The sequence below is a fragment of the Haliotis cracherodii genome, unplaced genomic scaffold (genome assembly GCF_022045235.1).
Source record: "Haliotis cracherodii isolate W230 unplaced genomic scaffold, xgHalCrac1.p SCAF_9, whole genome shotgun sequence".
Taxonomy (NCBI): domain Eukaryota; kingdom Metazoa; phylum Mollusca; class Gastropoda; order Lepetellida; family Haliotidae; genus Haliotis; species Haliotis cracherodii.
This window is the reverse complement of record NW_027266343.1, coordinates 54,213,940-54,233,041: the sequence shown is the minus strand read 5'-3', so window position 1 is coordinate 54,233,041 and position 19,102 is coordinate 54,213,940. Positions and strand designations below refer to the sequence as shown.

Below are 19,102 nucleotides of genomic sequence, written 5' to 3'. Positions count from 1 at the left end.
GTAGGGGTGGATCATGTTGTCGCATCTATCGTGCTCTGAAACTGATGAGATGGTGCAGCATGATGGTAATTACAACAGATAGACCATCTGCCAACTTGTATGAGTGAGTGAGTGAGTTGGGTTTAACGCCGCTTTTAACAGTATTCCAGTTATATCGCGACGTGTCAGCTTAATGTGGGAGGAAAGCCCAAAATGAAGCAGGTCTCAGACGTTTACCACTTCGGTGAAACCCACGAGCACGGGTATGGTGCTGACAAACCTAGAAACATAATTGAGGCGAACCGGGATTTGAACACACAATCATAGGTTTCTGGCGTGCCCAAGGGACGCAACTCTGCACAGCGAATCGCGGCGCCTTAGACAACTGGGCCACCCGTGCCCCCCCAACTTGTATGAAATCACATAGCCAACATATTACTCGATGAATGAATCGTTAGTTAGTCTCACCTTCACTGAATTGTTTTTGGTTTGTTTTCAACGCCACATTTAGCTACGTGATGGCAGTCTGTAAAAAATCAAGTTTTAACTGGACAATCCAGTGATTCACATGAACATCGATCAACACATGACACAATGACAATCAACCAAGTCAGCGAGCCTGACCACCCAATCCCATTGGTCACCTCTTACGACAGGCAGTTGCCTTTTATTGCAAGCATGGGTTGCTGAAGACATTTTGAGTTTGAGGCTGTTGAATGCAGATGATTGAAACTAAGTGATATTTGTGTATATAAATGCTCTAATCAGCATCTTGTACAAAGCTGCACACTTTACACCTCGAGAACAGTCTATGGTCAAAATCATCAGCTACAGATGTGGTATTCATATGCCACCGTAATACCAAATCATTATTCAATGTTGAATTTTGATGATGTGCAAGTTAAAAGAGCAATAAATCAATAACTACACTTGTCCCAGGTATGTAGCTACTGTTTTTATTACAACTGTATATTTAATTGAAATGAATGAGATTAAATTAAGTAGTCTACATTTCAGTCAATCAGTCAAAATTGCAGTCACTTTTCAGGCAATACATCTACTGACTGAAAATTTCAGTCAATATGTTTTGTTTGTTTCTTGTTTAACGCCGCACTCAGCAATATTCCAGCTATATGACGGCGGTCTGTAAAATAATCGAGTCTGGACCAGATAATCCATTGATTAATATCATGAGCATCGATCCATGCAATTGGGATACGATGACATGCATTAACTAAGTCAGCGAGCCTGACCACCCGATCCCGTTAGTCGCCTTTTACGACAAGCATGGGTTGCTGAAGACCTATTCTATCCCAGAATCTTCACGGGTCCAGTCAATATGTAGTATATGTACATTGCCAAAGTGAATCAGTCAAAATACATATTACCTTATTATAGACATTGACTGACATATATATACCAAGTATCACCTGAATCATTGAACCAGTACAATTTAAATATATCCTGTGATTGAGTTATTGATTTAACACTGCTCTCAGCAATGAATGGGTACCCAGCAGTACGGGATGATGTGGTACACCTCTAGCACCTAAAAGGCAGCATGGGTTGTATACTCACCAGGGAGATGAGAATTATTGTTGAGTGCACACTGATCCAGTGACAAGGGTAATAATAGCTTGATCATGTCCGTGTGGTGTGGAAATATACACAAATATAAGTGGACTATTATTATATGACGGTGGTTTGTAAATAATCAAGTCTGGACCAGACAAAGTGATTGACATATGCATCTACCTATTTAACTGGGATATGATGATTATGCATCAACCAAGTGATATTCATGACCACCTGATTCTGTTAGTTTCCTCTTACAGCAAGCATGGGATGCTGAGGAACAATTATAACCCGAGTTACGATGTGACCAGGTTGTATGATTGCGTGTACTTGTACCTCCATGCACATGGATCGTTAATTGTTCATGCAAACGACTACAGATTTGTCTGATTCACTCACTCACTCATTCAATTCTGACCCGTATTTTCACGGGTAGATTATATCCAGCGACAAATCCAGATGACAGAACTAAACAAATGTTCTCCCTTCACCAGTGTTTCTGGCATTAAAAAACAGAACATCTTCTGCAGTAACAAATGATTTAATCCAATTTGTTGAGACCTTTACGGTATATCAGCCCTCGTGATGATGGAGCAACAATACATGTATTGACATACTAAATGTGGACACAATGCACCAATTCTAATGTACTTAATGGGTGAAAACATGTTTATACAATCAGACGGACGAGTGTAACAAGGGGGAAACTCAGTAAGCCAACATCACTCGTACAACACATATCATCATATCCAAATGTTGGTGTAAATTAGTAAAAAAAAAAACGGGAAATAAGAACATCAACAAAGTCGATGGATAACAAAACGATCAATCTGGGTCAGCCTGGTGAAAACATTTTCAGTGTCAAATTCAAAACTTTCAGAAATGTCAATAATGCAGACGTGACTGTACTGGATATGACATGGTTTCCATGGAAATGGATGAGCGCTAGATTAATGCCCATGGCAATGTTAGTCCGTAGAGACGCAGAACATCCGGAATGACCTTCACCAATGTTGATCAATGTCGGGTGACAAGTTCAAGGAACAATTTCTTTCACACGTCCACCATCTCCCTCGGACACAAATCGTTTGCGGCCTCTGCAAAGAAAAAAGTATCATAAAGTGACTGTTCCTTTTATTTCCCTTAATGGAGATGTCAAGGTGATACTAGTTAATATACCATTCAAAACAAGTCAAAGAACACTCACAATTAGATGGCTGCGTGTTGCAATATCTATCAGCCATGACAGATTAACTATAGTCATATGAAAAACTTGGGTGTTCTTTACCTTCTTTAAGTATCATCATTATCATCATCGTCGTCGTCGTCGTCATCGTTATTATTATGGTTTGTCAGAACTATCCAAGCTAACATTTCCAATAAGTCCTCTTTAAATGTGAAGTTGTTTCTTTTGTTTTCATGTTTAAAACTGAAGTTGGCAATATTCCAGCTGTATTGTGACTTTTGTTTGTAAATACTCAAACTGGAGCCAAACAGCTTATAGCAACGTGTATGCATGTGTGTCCGTTTGTATGGTCACCACGGTCAGCTGTCTCCACAATGCAGGAGAGAAAAATGAAATTGTCATTCAACATATTTCTTTGTTTATATCCATGAATGCTGTGAGGTACAGTGTGTGTGCAGAGTGTGTGTCATTCTAGACTAATGCTGCTTCTTATAGAGCCTGCCTAGAGATACCATGCCGCAGTTGAACATGGATACCCTACTCAGCCACAGTACACTGACTCCAATCCGACCCGTCCTTGTTTTAGCCCTTTAATGCCAAGCATCAGGTACCATCAGGTACAAGTACCATCTTTCAATAATAATTGGTATGATGTGACTGTGGATGAACCAACAACCTTACTCTCTCCGGGCAGATGAGTATACAGGCCGAGATCGCAGGTGGACCTACCTCTGTGGAAGTTCCTTGAGCAGCATCGAAGACAGCATGCCCTCCTGGTGGCAATTGTTGGCAAGTTTCTCCAGGAGGACGTACGCATTGGGGACGTCAAGGCAGATATCTGGCATTGCATCATATACTCGACGGAAGCCCTGGAAACACACATATTCATGGATATCACACAAACAGAATTACATAACAGACAGACCCCAAGATCCGGCATAGAGTAGGTCTTCAGCAACCCGTGCAGGCCGTAAAAGGCAACTATGCTTGTCATAAAGGCCAACTAACGGGATCGGGTGGTCAGGCTCACTGACTTGGTTGATGCATGTCATCTTATCCCAATTGTGTTGATCGATGCTCATGATGTTAATCACTTGATTGTCTGGTCAAGACCCGATTATTTACAATCATGTAGCTGGAATATTGCCGAGTGCGGTGTTAAACAAACCAAAAACAACAACATAACGGACATCACTGAACACCTACAGCACTAGTCACAATCAGTAGGACAATGCATTGGTGGATCCCATGTTTTTACTTCTCGATACAAGTATCGATCACAATTACACACTAAGTAAAGAGTATAGATTCTTCCTTTAAATGTAGTCTTAAATAAATGTTACACCAAACACTAATTACTAGTGAAAATGAGTAGTGTAAACCTACATATTTTCATCCATTCTGCCATACTTGACACTGCCAACTGTAAATCATTACTGTGCCAGGTATTTGACCATCCTGTCTATGACCAAATTGACTTGCACACCAATTAAGAGCACATTCAAGTATCATGATACGTGAGCAAGGTATCATGATATGTATCGTATCGTGAGCAAGGTATCATGATATGTATTGGATACCACAGTTGGTGTATCATCCCAGCCCTACTAGTCACAAAAATACATTGAAGCAGACATGGGAAAAAACAAAGGGTGTGGCTTTGATTAAAAAAAAAGATGGTTATCGGAGTATCAGGGACTGAAACATGATCTGTGCATCCCGGTGCATCCCGGCACGTCCATTTCCAACTAGCAAGCCCGAAAGCTGATGAAGCGGACAGTGAAAGATTACCTGAATAAACTGGTTAGGGGTGACAATCATGGCCTCGGAGAAGGACTTCAGCAGTTCACACATCATTTCTCGCGTTCTGTCTGTGGAGTCCTCCAGAACTATTATTGTGGCCTGCAATACAAAGACATCTTCAAGTATAGCTCTGTATTCTGTATTCACTGGATTATCAGGGCAAGTTGGGAATTTGACACGTCCACTTTGACATCCTGATTAAAATAGTGATGAATCAAGTTCATGTTTCAGAGAAAAACATTTGGTGTTCATCTTTATGTTAATTAAATGAAGTTAGTTTTGTTGGGATAAAAACATCGGGATACACATTATATCTCGTCTTCCAAGCATTGTTTTTCCTCTAAAGAAACATGGTAAGCATGGTAAAGCATGAATAGTTACAGGTCCTTATCAAACAGGTTCAAGTCAAGTTTCGCTTACCTCATACACAAGCTCGTGATGGAAGTGTGGAACGTCGAGCTCACGCAGGCATCGGGTTGCTTCGGCCATGTCTCCTGAAGCTAGGTATTCCTTCAGCAGCATCACCATCTGCAGGCAAATCAAGACGTCTGAGAACTGGTCACACATTGTCTGTTGTTTAGCAATACACTCAGCAATATTCCAGCTATAAGGATGCAGCATGTAAATAATCACGTCTGGATCAGACAAACCAATTATTAGAATGGCGAGCCACGATCCATGTCGTTGGGGTCCTTAGTATGACCACTCGTTCCATTACGTCACCTATTACGTAAGGCTAAAAATAAGAAATTCTTGGTTCTCAGGCACCGCCGCATCATCATAAAGTCCGCTGCACTTTTCGTTGACATTTCCATTATTTTTTTTTAAACTTAAATGTTCTGCGCGTCTCGAACACACAACCTCAATATAGGTTGCTTGGGACGTATTCTAACCGGGCATCCCCACGGGGCAGGTCTGACATAGGACAAAATGTTGGCATGTCATGATAGCAAATACATTCTGGAAACTTTTTTTGCATTCTAGCTTCTAGTTTTAAAATAAACTAAATAAAGTGACTGCATAATATTGCACTTACACATCGTTATTTACACACACATACAGCATGTACAGAGAGCCCTTTACCAAACCTAGTTCAATCGGACATAGAAACAATCTATGACCTACAGTGAGACTATTTGGGGGGGCACAGGTTATTAAATGCAGTTACAGGTGATTATTACAAGTGATCGCCTTGTGAAGGGTAAATCCCAAGCCAAAACTGAAAAATCTCCTTAGCAGTTTTCACTTGACCAAAAGAACTAGGTTAGTTGACGGTCATCAGACTTGGCAAATATTTCCCTCCTTGTAGCCAACTTGGCTCATTACTATTCTGCGGTAATGTCTAATACTGAAGAGTCAAGCCTCAAGACCAAGAAGAATATTTACCTGCTTAACGAGGTATTTTACAGGACGACCACCACCTGTTCCCCAGATGTTGTCGAGACGGACGATGCCATGTTTCTTGCTCAATAACAAGTCAGCTTTGTTCAGAGCACTTCTGAAAATCCAATTCATTTCAATTCAATTACACCATGCCATCAAGAAAAGGCAAAGATTGGAATCTTTCAAATGACATCATCAACAAAATATCATTAAGTAACTTCGAACATAAGTGGATGGGTGAGTGAGTGAGTGAGTGAGCGAGCGGACTCCCTTCTAGACAGTACTTCAGTTATGCCAACTTCTTAGTCCTTGCCTCTAATAATTTAAGCGTGAGTGAGTGAGTTTCTTTGTTGCTTAACGCCGCAATCAGCAATATTCCAGCTATGTGACCGAGGTCTGTAAATAATCAAGTCTGGACCAGACAATCCAGTGATTGACATCATAAGCATCGATCCATGCAATTGGAATATAATGACATGCATCAAACATGTCATCGAGCTGACCACCGATCCCGTCAGTCACCTCATAAGACAAGCATATTTGCCTTTTACAGCAAGCATTGGTTGCTGATTCTAACCCGGATCTTCAGGTCAAGCGAGAGAGGTGAAAAGAGGTGGAAGAAAGTTTTGTTCCTGCAGTATGCAATACCCACATCTTCCAACAGGTAAAACCAGTGCCTGACTGTATAAGCAATGATCCGTCATGCTGGTAATGATGACACACAATCAGCCAAATCACTGAGCCTCAATCCCCATTTTTCTCGGCTGTTACGACAAGCATGAGTCCTGGGTACCTACTCAACAAGGAAGCCGTGCAGGGAAGAGACAAAGACAACATACCGTGTGTGAGGACATTCCACCTTGCCCTTGTATCCGGTTATGTATTTTGGCGGGAGACAGTCATCGGCCACAGCTCTTGCAATGAACTGGCCAACAACCTGGAGAGGGAACCACAAGAGTTGAATTTGGAAATTTGGTCTGAGGAATTATTTAAATTATTAGTCCTAATAATAATTTCAAAATGAAATGTACATTTCTACTTTCAATTGAGTGAGTTAGTTGGGTTTAACGCCGCTTTTAACAGTATTCCAGTTATGTCGCGGCATGTCAGCTTAATGTGGGAGGAAAGCCCAAAGTGATGCAGGTCTCAGATGTTTACCACTTCGGTGAAACCCATGAGCATGGGTATGGTGCTGACAAACCTAGAAACATAATTGAGACGAAACAGGATTCGAACCCACAATCATGGGTTTCTAGCTTGCCCAAGGGACGCAACTCTGCACAGCGAATCGCGGCACCTGTGCCCCCTTCTACTTTACTTTCTATTATATACATCAATGTTGAGCAAGTGAGTTGGTTTAAATGACGCTTTTAACAGTTTTCCAGTTGAAGCGTGTGTCATCTTAATGTGGAAGGAAAGCCCAAAGTGATGCAGGTCGCAGATGTTTACCACTTTGATTAACCCCAAAGAACGGGTATGGTGCTGACAAACCTAGAAACATAATCAGGGTAAACCAAGATTTGAACCCACAATCACAGGTTTCTGGTGTTCCCAAGGGAGACAACTCTGCAGCATAGCAGCGCAACAGATGACTGGGCTACCAATGGAAAATGTGCAGCATTCATTTACTCGCGACAAAGCAAATACAATGAAGAAAACTCAAGCTACACTCACTACAGGAGCTTCTGGTGAATCTATTGTCAGGTCGGAGAGCCTGGAGAGAACGTTGTCAAAACCACCTGAAATATCCGTCGATGTCAAAAGTTTGCTGTACAAATCAGATATGAGTTGGGACGTCATTTCCCTGTGTTGAGCTTTACGATCCAGAGCCATGCTGACAGCAGTCTCAATGATCTTTGGTTTATATTTTCTAACATTCAGATCAGACAGATCGTCCTGAAAAACAAACAAGAACAATAATGATATGGTGTGTGACATCAAATGATATATTGCCATTATTGGTTTCTTCTGCCTGAAGAAACAGCATGGATTGGCAAAGTATTTTAATTTTTAACTCATTTCTTTCCCATTTCTGTCAAACCGCAACCAAAATTTTAAAAACCAGCTACTTCGAAAAAGCAATCTGTATGGGATGAAATTTTGCCTATGGTAACAGCATGGCTGTTATTGACTCGCTCTTCCATTTGCTATTTGGTTTGCTGATCATCAAACTCATGAATAGGAGAGTCTGCCTTTGACATTTCATTTTTCAATAATTTCACCAAAATAATGATGTTAAGAGCATGAAGTCATAACTTCAAAAAGTTCTAAAAATATTACCCAACAGTAAAACTTGTCTTGGGGAAAGCAATATCTGAACAGATAGTAGTTAATATTACAGGACAGACAGCCTGTACAGCCTCCTCACCTCCACCTCCCTCGTGTCTCCATGTTCGAAGTATTCAAGTAATACAGGTTCTAACACAGCTTCAAATTCCCTCTGAGTCAACTCGGGGTCTATCTTTTCCACAATAAAATCTCCCTGAAACAGACAGTATTCATGGGATTGACCGACATGAACATCAAATCAACTTATTCAAACAGAACAATTCAAGCAACACAATCAGGTTATTCCAAGTCATAATCAACTTATTTTGGGTGTTTTCCCTGTTTAATGCCGCGCTCGCGGTCTGTAAATAATAGTCTGGACCAGACAATCCAGTGATTGACATGAACAACGATCCACGTAATTGGGATCCAATGATATACATCAACCAAGTCAGTGAGCCTGACCACACGATTCCATTAGTCACCTCTTACGACAAGCATGGGTTGCTGAAGACCTATTCTAACCCGGATCTTCATGGGTCACATGCTCAACTTGTTCATGCTGATTGGTCCAATGGATACATAATTACCATTATGATTTTTAGTTTTACACAGTCAACAATATGTCAGCTACCTCACTGCAGCATGTACATAGTCGTGTCTATGCCAGACAAAGCTGTGCTTGATACTATGAGCAACGTACTATTGTTAGGTGGATGTAAATTTACTGGCAGTAATTGTCAGTGGTAGCAAATGATTGAAGTACTAGTAGAATGCTATTAGAGTTATCCACCCCTGGTTGTTTACTAACATGGCAGGCTTCATCATTGGAGACATTTCTGGATGGGACAGTTTCTAGAATGCTTAGCTGTATATATAAGAGTGACAAGAGGGCGATTCGTGGCCTTTTTCCCACCTTACTTGCCACTCACCTATTTGCCAAGTGTGAAGTGGATACTCTAGTGTAAACACTAAATTTCTGCCAGCTTCCAACACTAGAATGGAGTGAGTGAGTGAGTTGGGTTTAACGCCGCTTTTAACAGTATTCCAGTTATATTGCGGCGTGTGAGCTTAATGTGGGAGGAAAGCCCGAAGTGATGCAGGTCTTAGACATTTACCAGTTCGGTGAAACCCACGAGCACGGGTATGGTGCTGACAAACCTAGAAACATAATCGGGGCGAACCAGGATTCGAACCCACAATCATAGGTTTCTGGCTTGCCCAAGGGATGCAACTCTGCACAGCGAATCGCGGCACTTTAGGCGACTGGGCCACCCGTGCCCCCCACTAGAATGGAACATTTGACAGTGGCAAAATCTTGAACATTCGTGAATAGACCGATATAAATTCTAGAGCATGTTACTTTCTTTCGCTGCTGCCACTTACTTGACCCATTGTATTGCCTTTTTTATTGTCAACCTAGAACTGTTTCAATATAATTTATTGATCATCCACTATCTTGCAGTCATTTACTGAATTTACATTCAGTTCTGTATGTACACATTTCTGGGTTAACCTTGGTTACCAAGACAACTCACACTCTTATGTCAACAACAATAGGGATTTATCTAGGATTCCAAACTAAATGCCCTTGTCAGGAAACTTTGAAAAATAATATTTTCTTCACAATTTAGAATTGTTTAAGTGAGTGAGTGTGCTTTTAGGCCACTTTTAGCAATATTCCAGCAATATCACGGCGGGGACACCAGAAATGGGCTTCACACATTGTGCCCATGTCAGGAATCGAACCCGGGTCTTCAGTGTGACGAGCGAACGCTTTAACCACTAGGCTACCCAACCACCCCAAATTGTTTAAGAATTATTTTATTAAATTCAGAGGTATTGTAGCAGTGCATTCAACATTTTCAATGCAAAAAAAATTAAAACTAAGCATTAACATGATTAACATGATAAAAGCCTCTTTCCTGCTAACAGGGAAATAAAATTCACCTCTTCAAAGCAATAAACAGTTAATACATAATTGGAAGAACTGAAAAATTTATATTCAAATTTGGGAACATTTACCGACATTTGATGCAGAATTTGGGACGAATATCCACCTCTGCACAAGTGCAGACAAAGCCTTGCATGTATTCATTTAAACAGCCCGAGCGACCTAATACCTTGGCCATAAGGAGTTAGCACAGATTCCACACATGCCACATACGTAAATTGGTAATGACTGGTGGAGCATTGTATCATACAGCAGAACAATCACAATCACCATATATATTTGACCCCTAAGTCAAAAACCTAAATTGGTTTTAAAAGTTTCCAATTTGCATGAATTGTGTTGCAGAGTTATACTGGTCATATGATACCTCATATGATGGCTTGGTTGAGGTGATTTGTATTTCACAAAGTATAACAGTGGCTATAATGCTTAGTTTTACACAACTCCACTGAACACGTTGACCACAATTTCACATACCATATTCGACATAATAAGCACCCAGGGCACTTTCAAAATTAGAAATATTATTTTGGTGAAAAAAATAAGTTGAAAGATAAATTTCGTGGTTAATGCTGACAGCCTGAAATGTTTATATACGACAGATATATTTTTCCAGAATTTAATTGCCCATAATTAAGGGTACATATAACACTCGAATGAGTATTATACGTGAATAATTAAGTCTTGTGTCCATTTATCAATCGGAAGGGGTGCTAATTGGGATGATTCACTATCCAATTTATTAGCAAATATCGCTGTGGGCGCTTATTACGTCGAATATGGTATTTCCTAATTTATGAAAATATGAATGTAAACAAAAATCCAAATTTGAAAGAGATGACTTTCCCAATTCAGGGTTAGAAATTAACACAAGCCCAGGACTAGTACAAGTTTCCAATTTTCCCAATTGTGTTAACATTACAAGAGATTCTTTCTGTGGGCTAGTATTAGTAGTAAAGCTGTTGTCAGTCTTAGTTTAGAATCTAACCCTGCAATTTTTTTCCAAAGGCACTTAGAACAGGAATTTATCTAGGGTTTCAAACTATCACAAGCAGAGAGTACATGAAACATGGGCGGACAAAAAACATTCCTCACCTGACTATCCGAGTCGTAATTGGGGTCATGGGAGTCAGGAATCCTGCCATCCTCAAATAATTCTGAGCCTGGGGTTCCCCACACACCCTTGCCCCCTGCCCCGCCTGGAACACAAGGCAGAACAAATTTACTCTTGCAGTCTCATACACGTTATGACTGAAATACACAGATCAGAAGCTAGTGATCCAGTGCTTCCAGTATGCACAAAATTTAATGAATGGATGCAGAAAAAAATATATCTTGCACAATAATCATGATAATATTCATTGCATCAAATTTTTTACAAGTAATATAATGTTCCTGTAATTCAAGTAATCATTAAATCTTACAGTACAGAACGCTACACCATTTCATTACTTTACAGGACCCTCATATTTCTTTCAGTTATCATGTTTATAAGGATCCTTGAAATTTGTAATTGGGGGTCCTCAGGACCCGAGTTTTGAACATTTTGAAGGTCAAGGTAAAACCCTGATTTATCAGAGAAGTTTTTGGTTTGGTTTGTTGTTGAACGCCGCACTCAGCAATATTCCAGCTATATGACGGCAGTCTGTAAATAATCAAGTCTGGACCAGACAATCCAGTGATTGACATTATGACAGGCAAACAACCAATCACTGTTTGACAGTTCAATATGTCTAATGCATGCACACAGTAATACCGAACAACGTTGTCTGAAAAATGAATTAAACAGCTCTGGCTTTATTTTTATCAATCTTCAAAAATTAAGCATGAAAGTCAAGGTATCCTTGTCATAAATACAAATACCCTAAGCATTATATGAGGAATCCACAACACTGTTGCTTCTTTCAGTGGCATTTAGAAGTTGGAGTGATGAAGTAAGACGAGTTCTATGGATGAACAACTTCTTTATTACAATATTGTAATAAAGAAGTTGTTCATCCATAGAACTCGTCTTACTTCAACACTGTTGCTATCAATATTAGTAAATTGAAAGGCATCAAGCCCTGCTTATCTACTGTACATTTAAATTTGGGAAGAGGAAAAAAACAGATTTTGGAAAGTGGAGATTCAAGAATCTTCTTGCATTCCATTAAACAGCCAATCCAGCCTAGACTTTCTTGTTACATTCCCTCTGTAACAGTTACAACACTATATTGCCAATGTTTAGTGTCAACCATTAGAAACATCACGTGACAAAATTTGATCTATAAATAGCACCCCGAATCTGACACTCCAAAAATAGTTCATGTGGTAAGCGGGTTGACATCTTGGTTGCAAACAGACCGATAGCACGCAAAAAGCGCAAATGCATTCGTTGCACTAATTCGTGCATCAAACAAACTGAGCTGAGCCATGTATGGGAAACAATGAACTGGAACACTATCAGTGTTTACAAACACACAAGATGGCTGACTTTCAAAACACGTGGGTGCGAAACAAACAAACAACTTCTGTCAAATGACAATATGAGAAGTGCACAATGGCTGAGTATATACCATATAACTTTCGACACACACGCTGATTCATATCACTCCAAGCACAAACTCTTGCGAAAACTTAGAAACGAAGCACTGATTCGCAAACATTTCTGACCTTTCTTAGGTTCGCCTCGACCTCGGCCATTTCTCGACTTCCGACTGTTCTTTGATAAAGGCAGACGCTTATTAGCATTCCCTGAAATAACAGTCACTATTTCTTTGGCACCTGTTTCCTTCCCTGGACTCCTCCTTATCAGCCTCTTTGCTTTCCTTATTATTCGCGCTGGAACTTCGCTCGGTTCGCTTCCATTCAGAAGCTCGTTGCCGTTTTCGATGACATCAGCCCCAGACTCGCCATGTTGAATATTTCCATTATGCATAGGAACACTAACGGCAGCCATTCTTCTTCTAAGCAACACCTAAAGAAACCCTTTGATCTTTAAGCAGTTACTCTTGAGATTGAACTTCTGCAAAATACAGAAATCAAGAGTTGACAATCCCTTTCCTTCGCTCTTATCACTTTCAACAAACTCCACACCACCGCTGTAAGCTGTTTACGAACTGTGTTATTGAGCTGTATGAACGTTTTGATTGGTTGAAAGATCGCACACCTTTCCCAGGGACTTGAATGAAAATGTACTTTCAATACAACTAGTTATTAATGTTTATAATTAAGACGAATTCTATAAGATAAAAACTAATAATCATAGAAATCATCCCTTCATAAGTTATTCGTGCGCAATCGCTCCAGGTACATCATTTTATACAATTAAAAGCAAAAGTAAATTCACCAGCAACAAAGGCATCTACAAGCCCTATCGAGTATTTTGCATATATATGGTTAATAGTATAAGATTACGGGCGCATTTCAGTCGAATGCTATTTACTTTTATGTGTTACATCAAATGATAACATTGTCTTGTTGTGATAAAGAAATTTAGATTCTGCTAGGAAAATACAGTCATACCGTCTTACCACTCGACGCTAGCCATTGTTATTAGTTGTTGAGAAACTAGTATAACCTATTTGCATCAAAATAGATATCAACGTGATGACAGAAGAAAACCCCATAAACATGACAATCGCATAGAACATTCAAGTTATGTGTGTCATGTCATACTCTAAAGACAAATCCACGTATTATGTCATAAATAGAATCAGGTGATCAGAGGCTGACGTCAACTCTTTGGTTGACACAGGGAAGTTTTGCATGTAATGAATATGCAAATGAGGTCAACATTACCTCATCGTCTCAACTTGTCTAACAAAGCCAATCGCTGTTCTGCTTGAATTGTATATGGCATATTATTCGAACTCTACATAACCACCATAAGCCTATCTTCACATACACGAAGTCTCTATAAATCATATTCAAAGTAATTTCAGCTTGTCTGTCACACATTGCACATGCAGACTCTTTCAAAGCTGACATAAATTAATTTTATTCATTTAAATTAAAATATTTACAGGGGGCTAACTTTTGGCCGATTGGCACGCTCGGCAAAACCCATTATTGTCTCCTAGCTCAAACTTTATGGTGTCTTAACACTAGCAGATATTGATCGCTCTGTTTACACATGGAAATGTCCTAATTTCACACTGTATATACATCCATCACAGTGTCCAGGCCGCTGGAATAATTCTCCTAGCTTTAAGCCCAGGTCGATCATAACGTACCACAACAACGATATTCATTACATGTTAATTAATGCTATAAACAATTATCTAATTGTAAGATAATATGTAATACATGTATATAATTCACCGAGCGATTTGGTAATGCAAATTCAAGACTACATGGCCACTATTGTGTACATGCTCTCTGTGTATTCCTCTCTGATGGTCGTAACTGAGGCGACTAACGGGACCGGGTGATCAGGCTCACTAACTTGGTTGAAACATGTTATCCATCCCAATAGCGTGGATCGATGCTCATGATGTCAATCACTGGATTGTCTGGCCCAGACTCGATTATTGACAGACCGCCGTCATAATATAGCTGGAATATTGTTCATTTCGGCGTAACAACAAACCAACCAACTCTCTCAACTGAATGCACCCTCCATGATTGCTCACTCACTCACAATTCAGCCTTTCAATTTAGGAAACAATCAAGGCCTAACCCTCGTGTTGCACTCAGAATGAACAGTTGATTGATCCTTTGAAGATTAATCCCTGTTTAAGTGTTAACAGAGTGTTTCAAAGTATAGTAGTGACAATTTATGGATCACAACTTTGTATTTACTGTAAAGGCGACGCTTGGGTATAGATTCTAATACCGTTGTCAAAAGCAAGGCTGAAGAATACACATGGTACAGTGTATATATATAGTAGGTGGAGGATTAACAGTAACAACAAGTTTCCCACACGAGAAAGGTTAACATGGTAGATTAAAAAATGACAACAGAAGGATAATACTGTAACGACATGATGGACAGAAAGCACGTGACGAGGAAGCAAGTAAAACAGGATTAAGTATACATTAGGTGGGATGCTTAGTGCTGAAGGCGTATGGGATGAAATAGCCTTAATCTCTGTTGACTGATTCCAAGCTGATGATTGTCAGTTGTGATTGGGGCAATTGTCATTATTTAATCTACTCATGTTAATTGCTCTTATGTATACAATTGTTGTTACTGTACAGTAAATGAAGAAGTTGGTATCCATAAATTGTGTCTGCCTTGTCATCCGTAAACTTGTAAGTAATGCCTATCAAATTTAATAGAGTGTTTTTTTAAGGCTGTGTCCTTTATGCACGTGCTAATCTTCAAGTAAATATCGTCGCCTAAGACTACCAAAATAATATGACCACAGTTGAGTGCTTAGTGAGGGATGTTTTTGTGTTGATGTCGGATTACACAGAGTGGGAACACAAAACAGTGTCGGAATACGGAATAGAGAGATGTCGGATTGCACAGTGTCGGAATACGGAATAGAGAGATGTCGGATTGCACAGTGTCGGAATACGGAATAGAGAGACGTCGGATTGCACAGTGTCGGAATACGGAATAGAGAGATGTCGGATTGCACAGTGTCGGAATACGGAATAGAGAGATGTCGGATTGGACTGTGTCGGAATACGGAATAGAGAGATGTCGGATTGCACAGTGTCGGAATACGGAAAAGAGAGATGTCGGATTGCACAGTGTCGGAATACGGAATAGAGAGATGTTACAGTGTTTTTATATGATAATACAAGGGGACCAAAATGTTTTATCGGATGACACAGATGTCGGATTACACAGATTTCCTAGTTTGCACAATTTTAATGTTACCGCATGCAGCAGGTCCACAGATATTGGATAAACAATTTGTACAAATAGAGTTCACAATATCTTTGGACCTGCTACATGCGGTAACATTAGAATTGTGCAAACTAGGAAATCTGTGTAATCCGACATCTGTGTCATCCGAAAAAATATATGCAATCTGCATTGTACTCTGAGCCTAAGTTACTGTCCGTCTGTCTGTCTGGTTCCTAAAGCGCCAACGACGTGCATTTAAGATACTTACGCGACTGTTGCTATGACAATGACATCAAGCTTAACACCCACGGAGGCTGGTTGTGCCAAACGCATTACATCTATAACAGGAATCAATACAAATAATATTATCATATTTTTTATCAGTACAAATGTGATTGATACATTACAAACCACGTTATCAGAATAAATCAAATATCTTTCTAGCATTATTGTCATGACATGTATGTGTAACTATATATAAACATTGGCAGAAAATAACGCCAGTATTTCACTGTCAGAGTTATGAGAGACAACACAATACATCATTTGTCATTTGGCTCTAAATGCTACATGTATGTTTATGTAAAATGATTGCGTTCCATGTTTGTCTACTATAGTGCCCGGAGTAGAATAGGTCTTCGGTAACCCATGCTTCCCGTAAATTGCGACTATGCTTGTCATCATCATCATCATCATCATCATCATCATCATCATCCAGTGAAGATCCAGGGTAGAATGGGTCTTCAGCAACCCATGCTTGCCGTATAAGGTGACTATGCTTGTCGTAAGAGGCGACTAACGGGATCGGGTGGTCAGGCTCGCTGACTTAGTTGAAGAATGTCATCGATCCCAGTTGCGTGGATCGATGCTCATGATATCAGTCACTGGATTGTCTGTTCCAGACTCGATTGTTTACAGATCGCCGTCATATAGCTGGAATATTGCTGAGTGCGGCGTAAAACAACAAGCCAACCAAGCCAACTACTACAGTGCATCTGTTTCGTAATGGAATGTTTTTGCGATACATATATACTGAATTAAATTAAAAACTTCACAATCCTAAAATTTTAACATTTTGGCCAGTTATCATTGTGGGCCCTTATTGTGTATTTAAACAGTAATGGCCACGTATTGTCTTCAGATAACACCCGTTTTTGTGCAGGTGAACCGATCAAAATCATGTGCACAGCACTATACTGGCAAAAGTGTTTTTTCACGTGCAACTGGTCACGTGGCCATAATACCGCACGTGTTTTCAGCCATACTTGTTAGCAGTCATAAACGAAAAAAAGAAAAACACAAGAAAACAAAAGTCTTTACGGCCATTTGTCATGCCACGCCTTTCAAATGTGCAACGTGAACGTGCCATCGGTATGTTGCAGATGTGAACGTCCGTAGCTGAAGTCGCAAGGACGATGGATTGTAGTCGACGGACTGTTTATGATTTACAGACGCGTCTACAGCAAACGGATACAACCGCTGATCGCCCTCAGCCAGGTCGACCACGTGTGACGTCACATGCAGAGGATCGTCAGATTGTCTTACGTCACCTCCGTAACCGATTTTTGACGGCTACATCAACCAGAAATGAACTGTTTAGGGGTAGCCTGAGTGCGCAAACTGTTCGAAACCGTCTGAGAACTGCTCACCTTCAAGCACGACGGCCATACTGCGGGCACGATTCCGACTCAATCACACAGACGTCAACGTCAATTGTGGGCACAGCGTTACTTACGATGGACTCGGATTTGGAATCAAGTCGTCTTCAGTGATGAATCCCGATTTAATCTTCGATTTGCTGATGGTAGGGCGAGGGAGTGGAGGCGCCGCCATGAACGTTACGCCCAGTGTTGTGTACAGGAAGTTGACAGATTTCGAGGCGGAAGTGTCATGGTGTGGGGTGCTTTCTGTGGCAATGCACGTTCCAGGCTTCTTGTCATCCGTGGCAACCTCAATGCTGCTGCTTACCGTGACCAGGTACTGGCACCAGGTACTGGCACCAGAACTTCTGTCTTTTATGGCAGCACATAGACCCGGTTTGATCTTCCAACACGACAATGCCAGACCCCACACATCAATTTTGACAAGGAATTTCCTTCAGAATGCGGGAGTCAACGTCATGGACTGACCGTCAAAGTCTCCCGACCTCAATCCCATCGAACACGTCAGGGATGCTCTTGGCAGAAGTCTGCGCACTCTCCAGAACCAACCACAGAATTTGCAAGATCTTGGCACCATTTTGCAGCAACAATGGCGTCGTTTTCCCAATCACGTGTTCACAAGCATCACAAGGTCCATGCGGAGGCGTTGTGTGGCAGTTGTCAACGATCATGGTGGCCATACACGCTACTGAACTTGTGTGCCATCAGATTCTCGTGCTTGGTATTAATGATTTAAACCTTTGATGTTATTACCGAATACCGTAGGTTCTTGGAACAAATTATGGTTACCACCGTTAATTAAAAGCCTACTTTGGACATTAATGATTAAAAATTACCTTCTCTGATACATTTGTCCGTTGTATATCATATATGGGATTACTTTTAATAATGTGAAGTTTTTAATTTGACTCAGTATATCTTATCTTATCTTATATAGTCAGATATATAATCAAATTCTAAACCGAAATCTGGTTTATTCCCCCGATAACATATGACGCATGGATCCACAATCTTGATAATTTCCATCTTATCTCGCAGAGGTTATACTTATCAGATCACATCGCAGTCCTCTTAGCCCTGCTCCACGTCTCTACTGAATGATAGGTCCATAGCTGTATAGTAATTCTGTTCTTGTATAGGCAAGTCTAGATAAGTCCGCAAGACGCCGGTCTTTAATAGGTTTAACTTCTTCTTTTTTTTCTATAATCTAGGAATTATGTTTTCAAACTAATAATCATTGCCTTACAGACTTATGCAAGTCTACAGTCATCTCACCAATGATAACACTTGCGAGAGTAATTGTACGACATGCGCTGGAACAAACGAGGTATCGGACCGACACCACTGACTACAACATACTCGGGGATGTCACAAGGCAGACATTTATCCTTGTGACGTAATATTTTATTGAATCATATGAATTATTGAATCATTCTGATATTTATGTTTAGCAGCTTGTGTTTATAACATGGATGTATACGTGGACTATCCAAAGTTGTCTGTCTCAAAGA

General features: G+C 40.3%; 1 protein-coding gene across 1 annotated transcript; it reads right to left on the bottom strand.

Annotated features, from left to right (window-relative positions):
- Positions 1–2,076: 2,076 nt before the first annotated feature.
- Positions 2,077–13,258, bottom strand: LOC139452797 (programmed cell death protein 4-like). Its single transcript, XM_071234412.1, has 10 exons — positions 12,801–13,258; positions 11,244–11,347; positions 8,295–8,408; positions 7,601–7,822; positions 6,766–6,863; positions 5,930–6,041; positions 4,964–5,071; positions 4,532–4,642; positions 3,470–3,609; positions 2,077–2,651 (listed from the first exon to the last, which is right to left on the bottom strand). The coding sequence occupies exons 1-10, from the start codon at positions 13,084–13,086 to the stop codon at positions 2,591–2,593; spliced, it is 1,356 nt and encodes a 451-aa protein (XP_071090513.1). The 5' UTR covers positions 13,087–13,258; the 3' UTR covers positions 2,077–2,590.
- Between the last annotated feature and the right edge of the window lie 5,844 nt (positions 13,259–19,102).

Bases quoted from the DNA above. Each gene is read 5' to 3' on its own strand.
- LOC139452797 (XM_071234412.1), bottom strand. From the start codon at position 13,086: ATGGCTGCCGTTAGTGTTCCTATGCATAATGGAAATATTCAACATGGC. The intron at 8,409-11,243 runs GTGAGGAATGTT...TGTCTGTTTCAG, and splicing joins ATTACGACTCGGATAGTCAG to GGAGATTTTATTGTGGAAAA. The intron at 3,610-4,531 runs GTAATCTTTCAC...GTGTGTTTCCAG, and splicing joins CCCCTAACCAGTTTATTCAG to GGCTTCCGTCGAGTATATGA.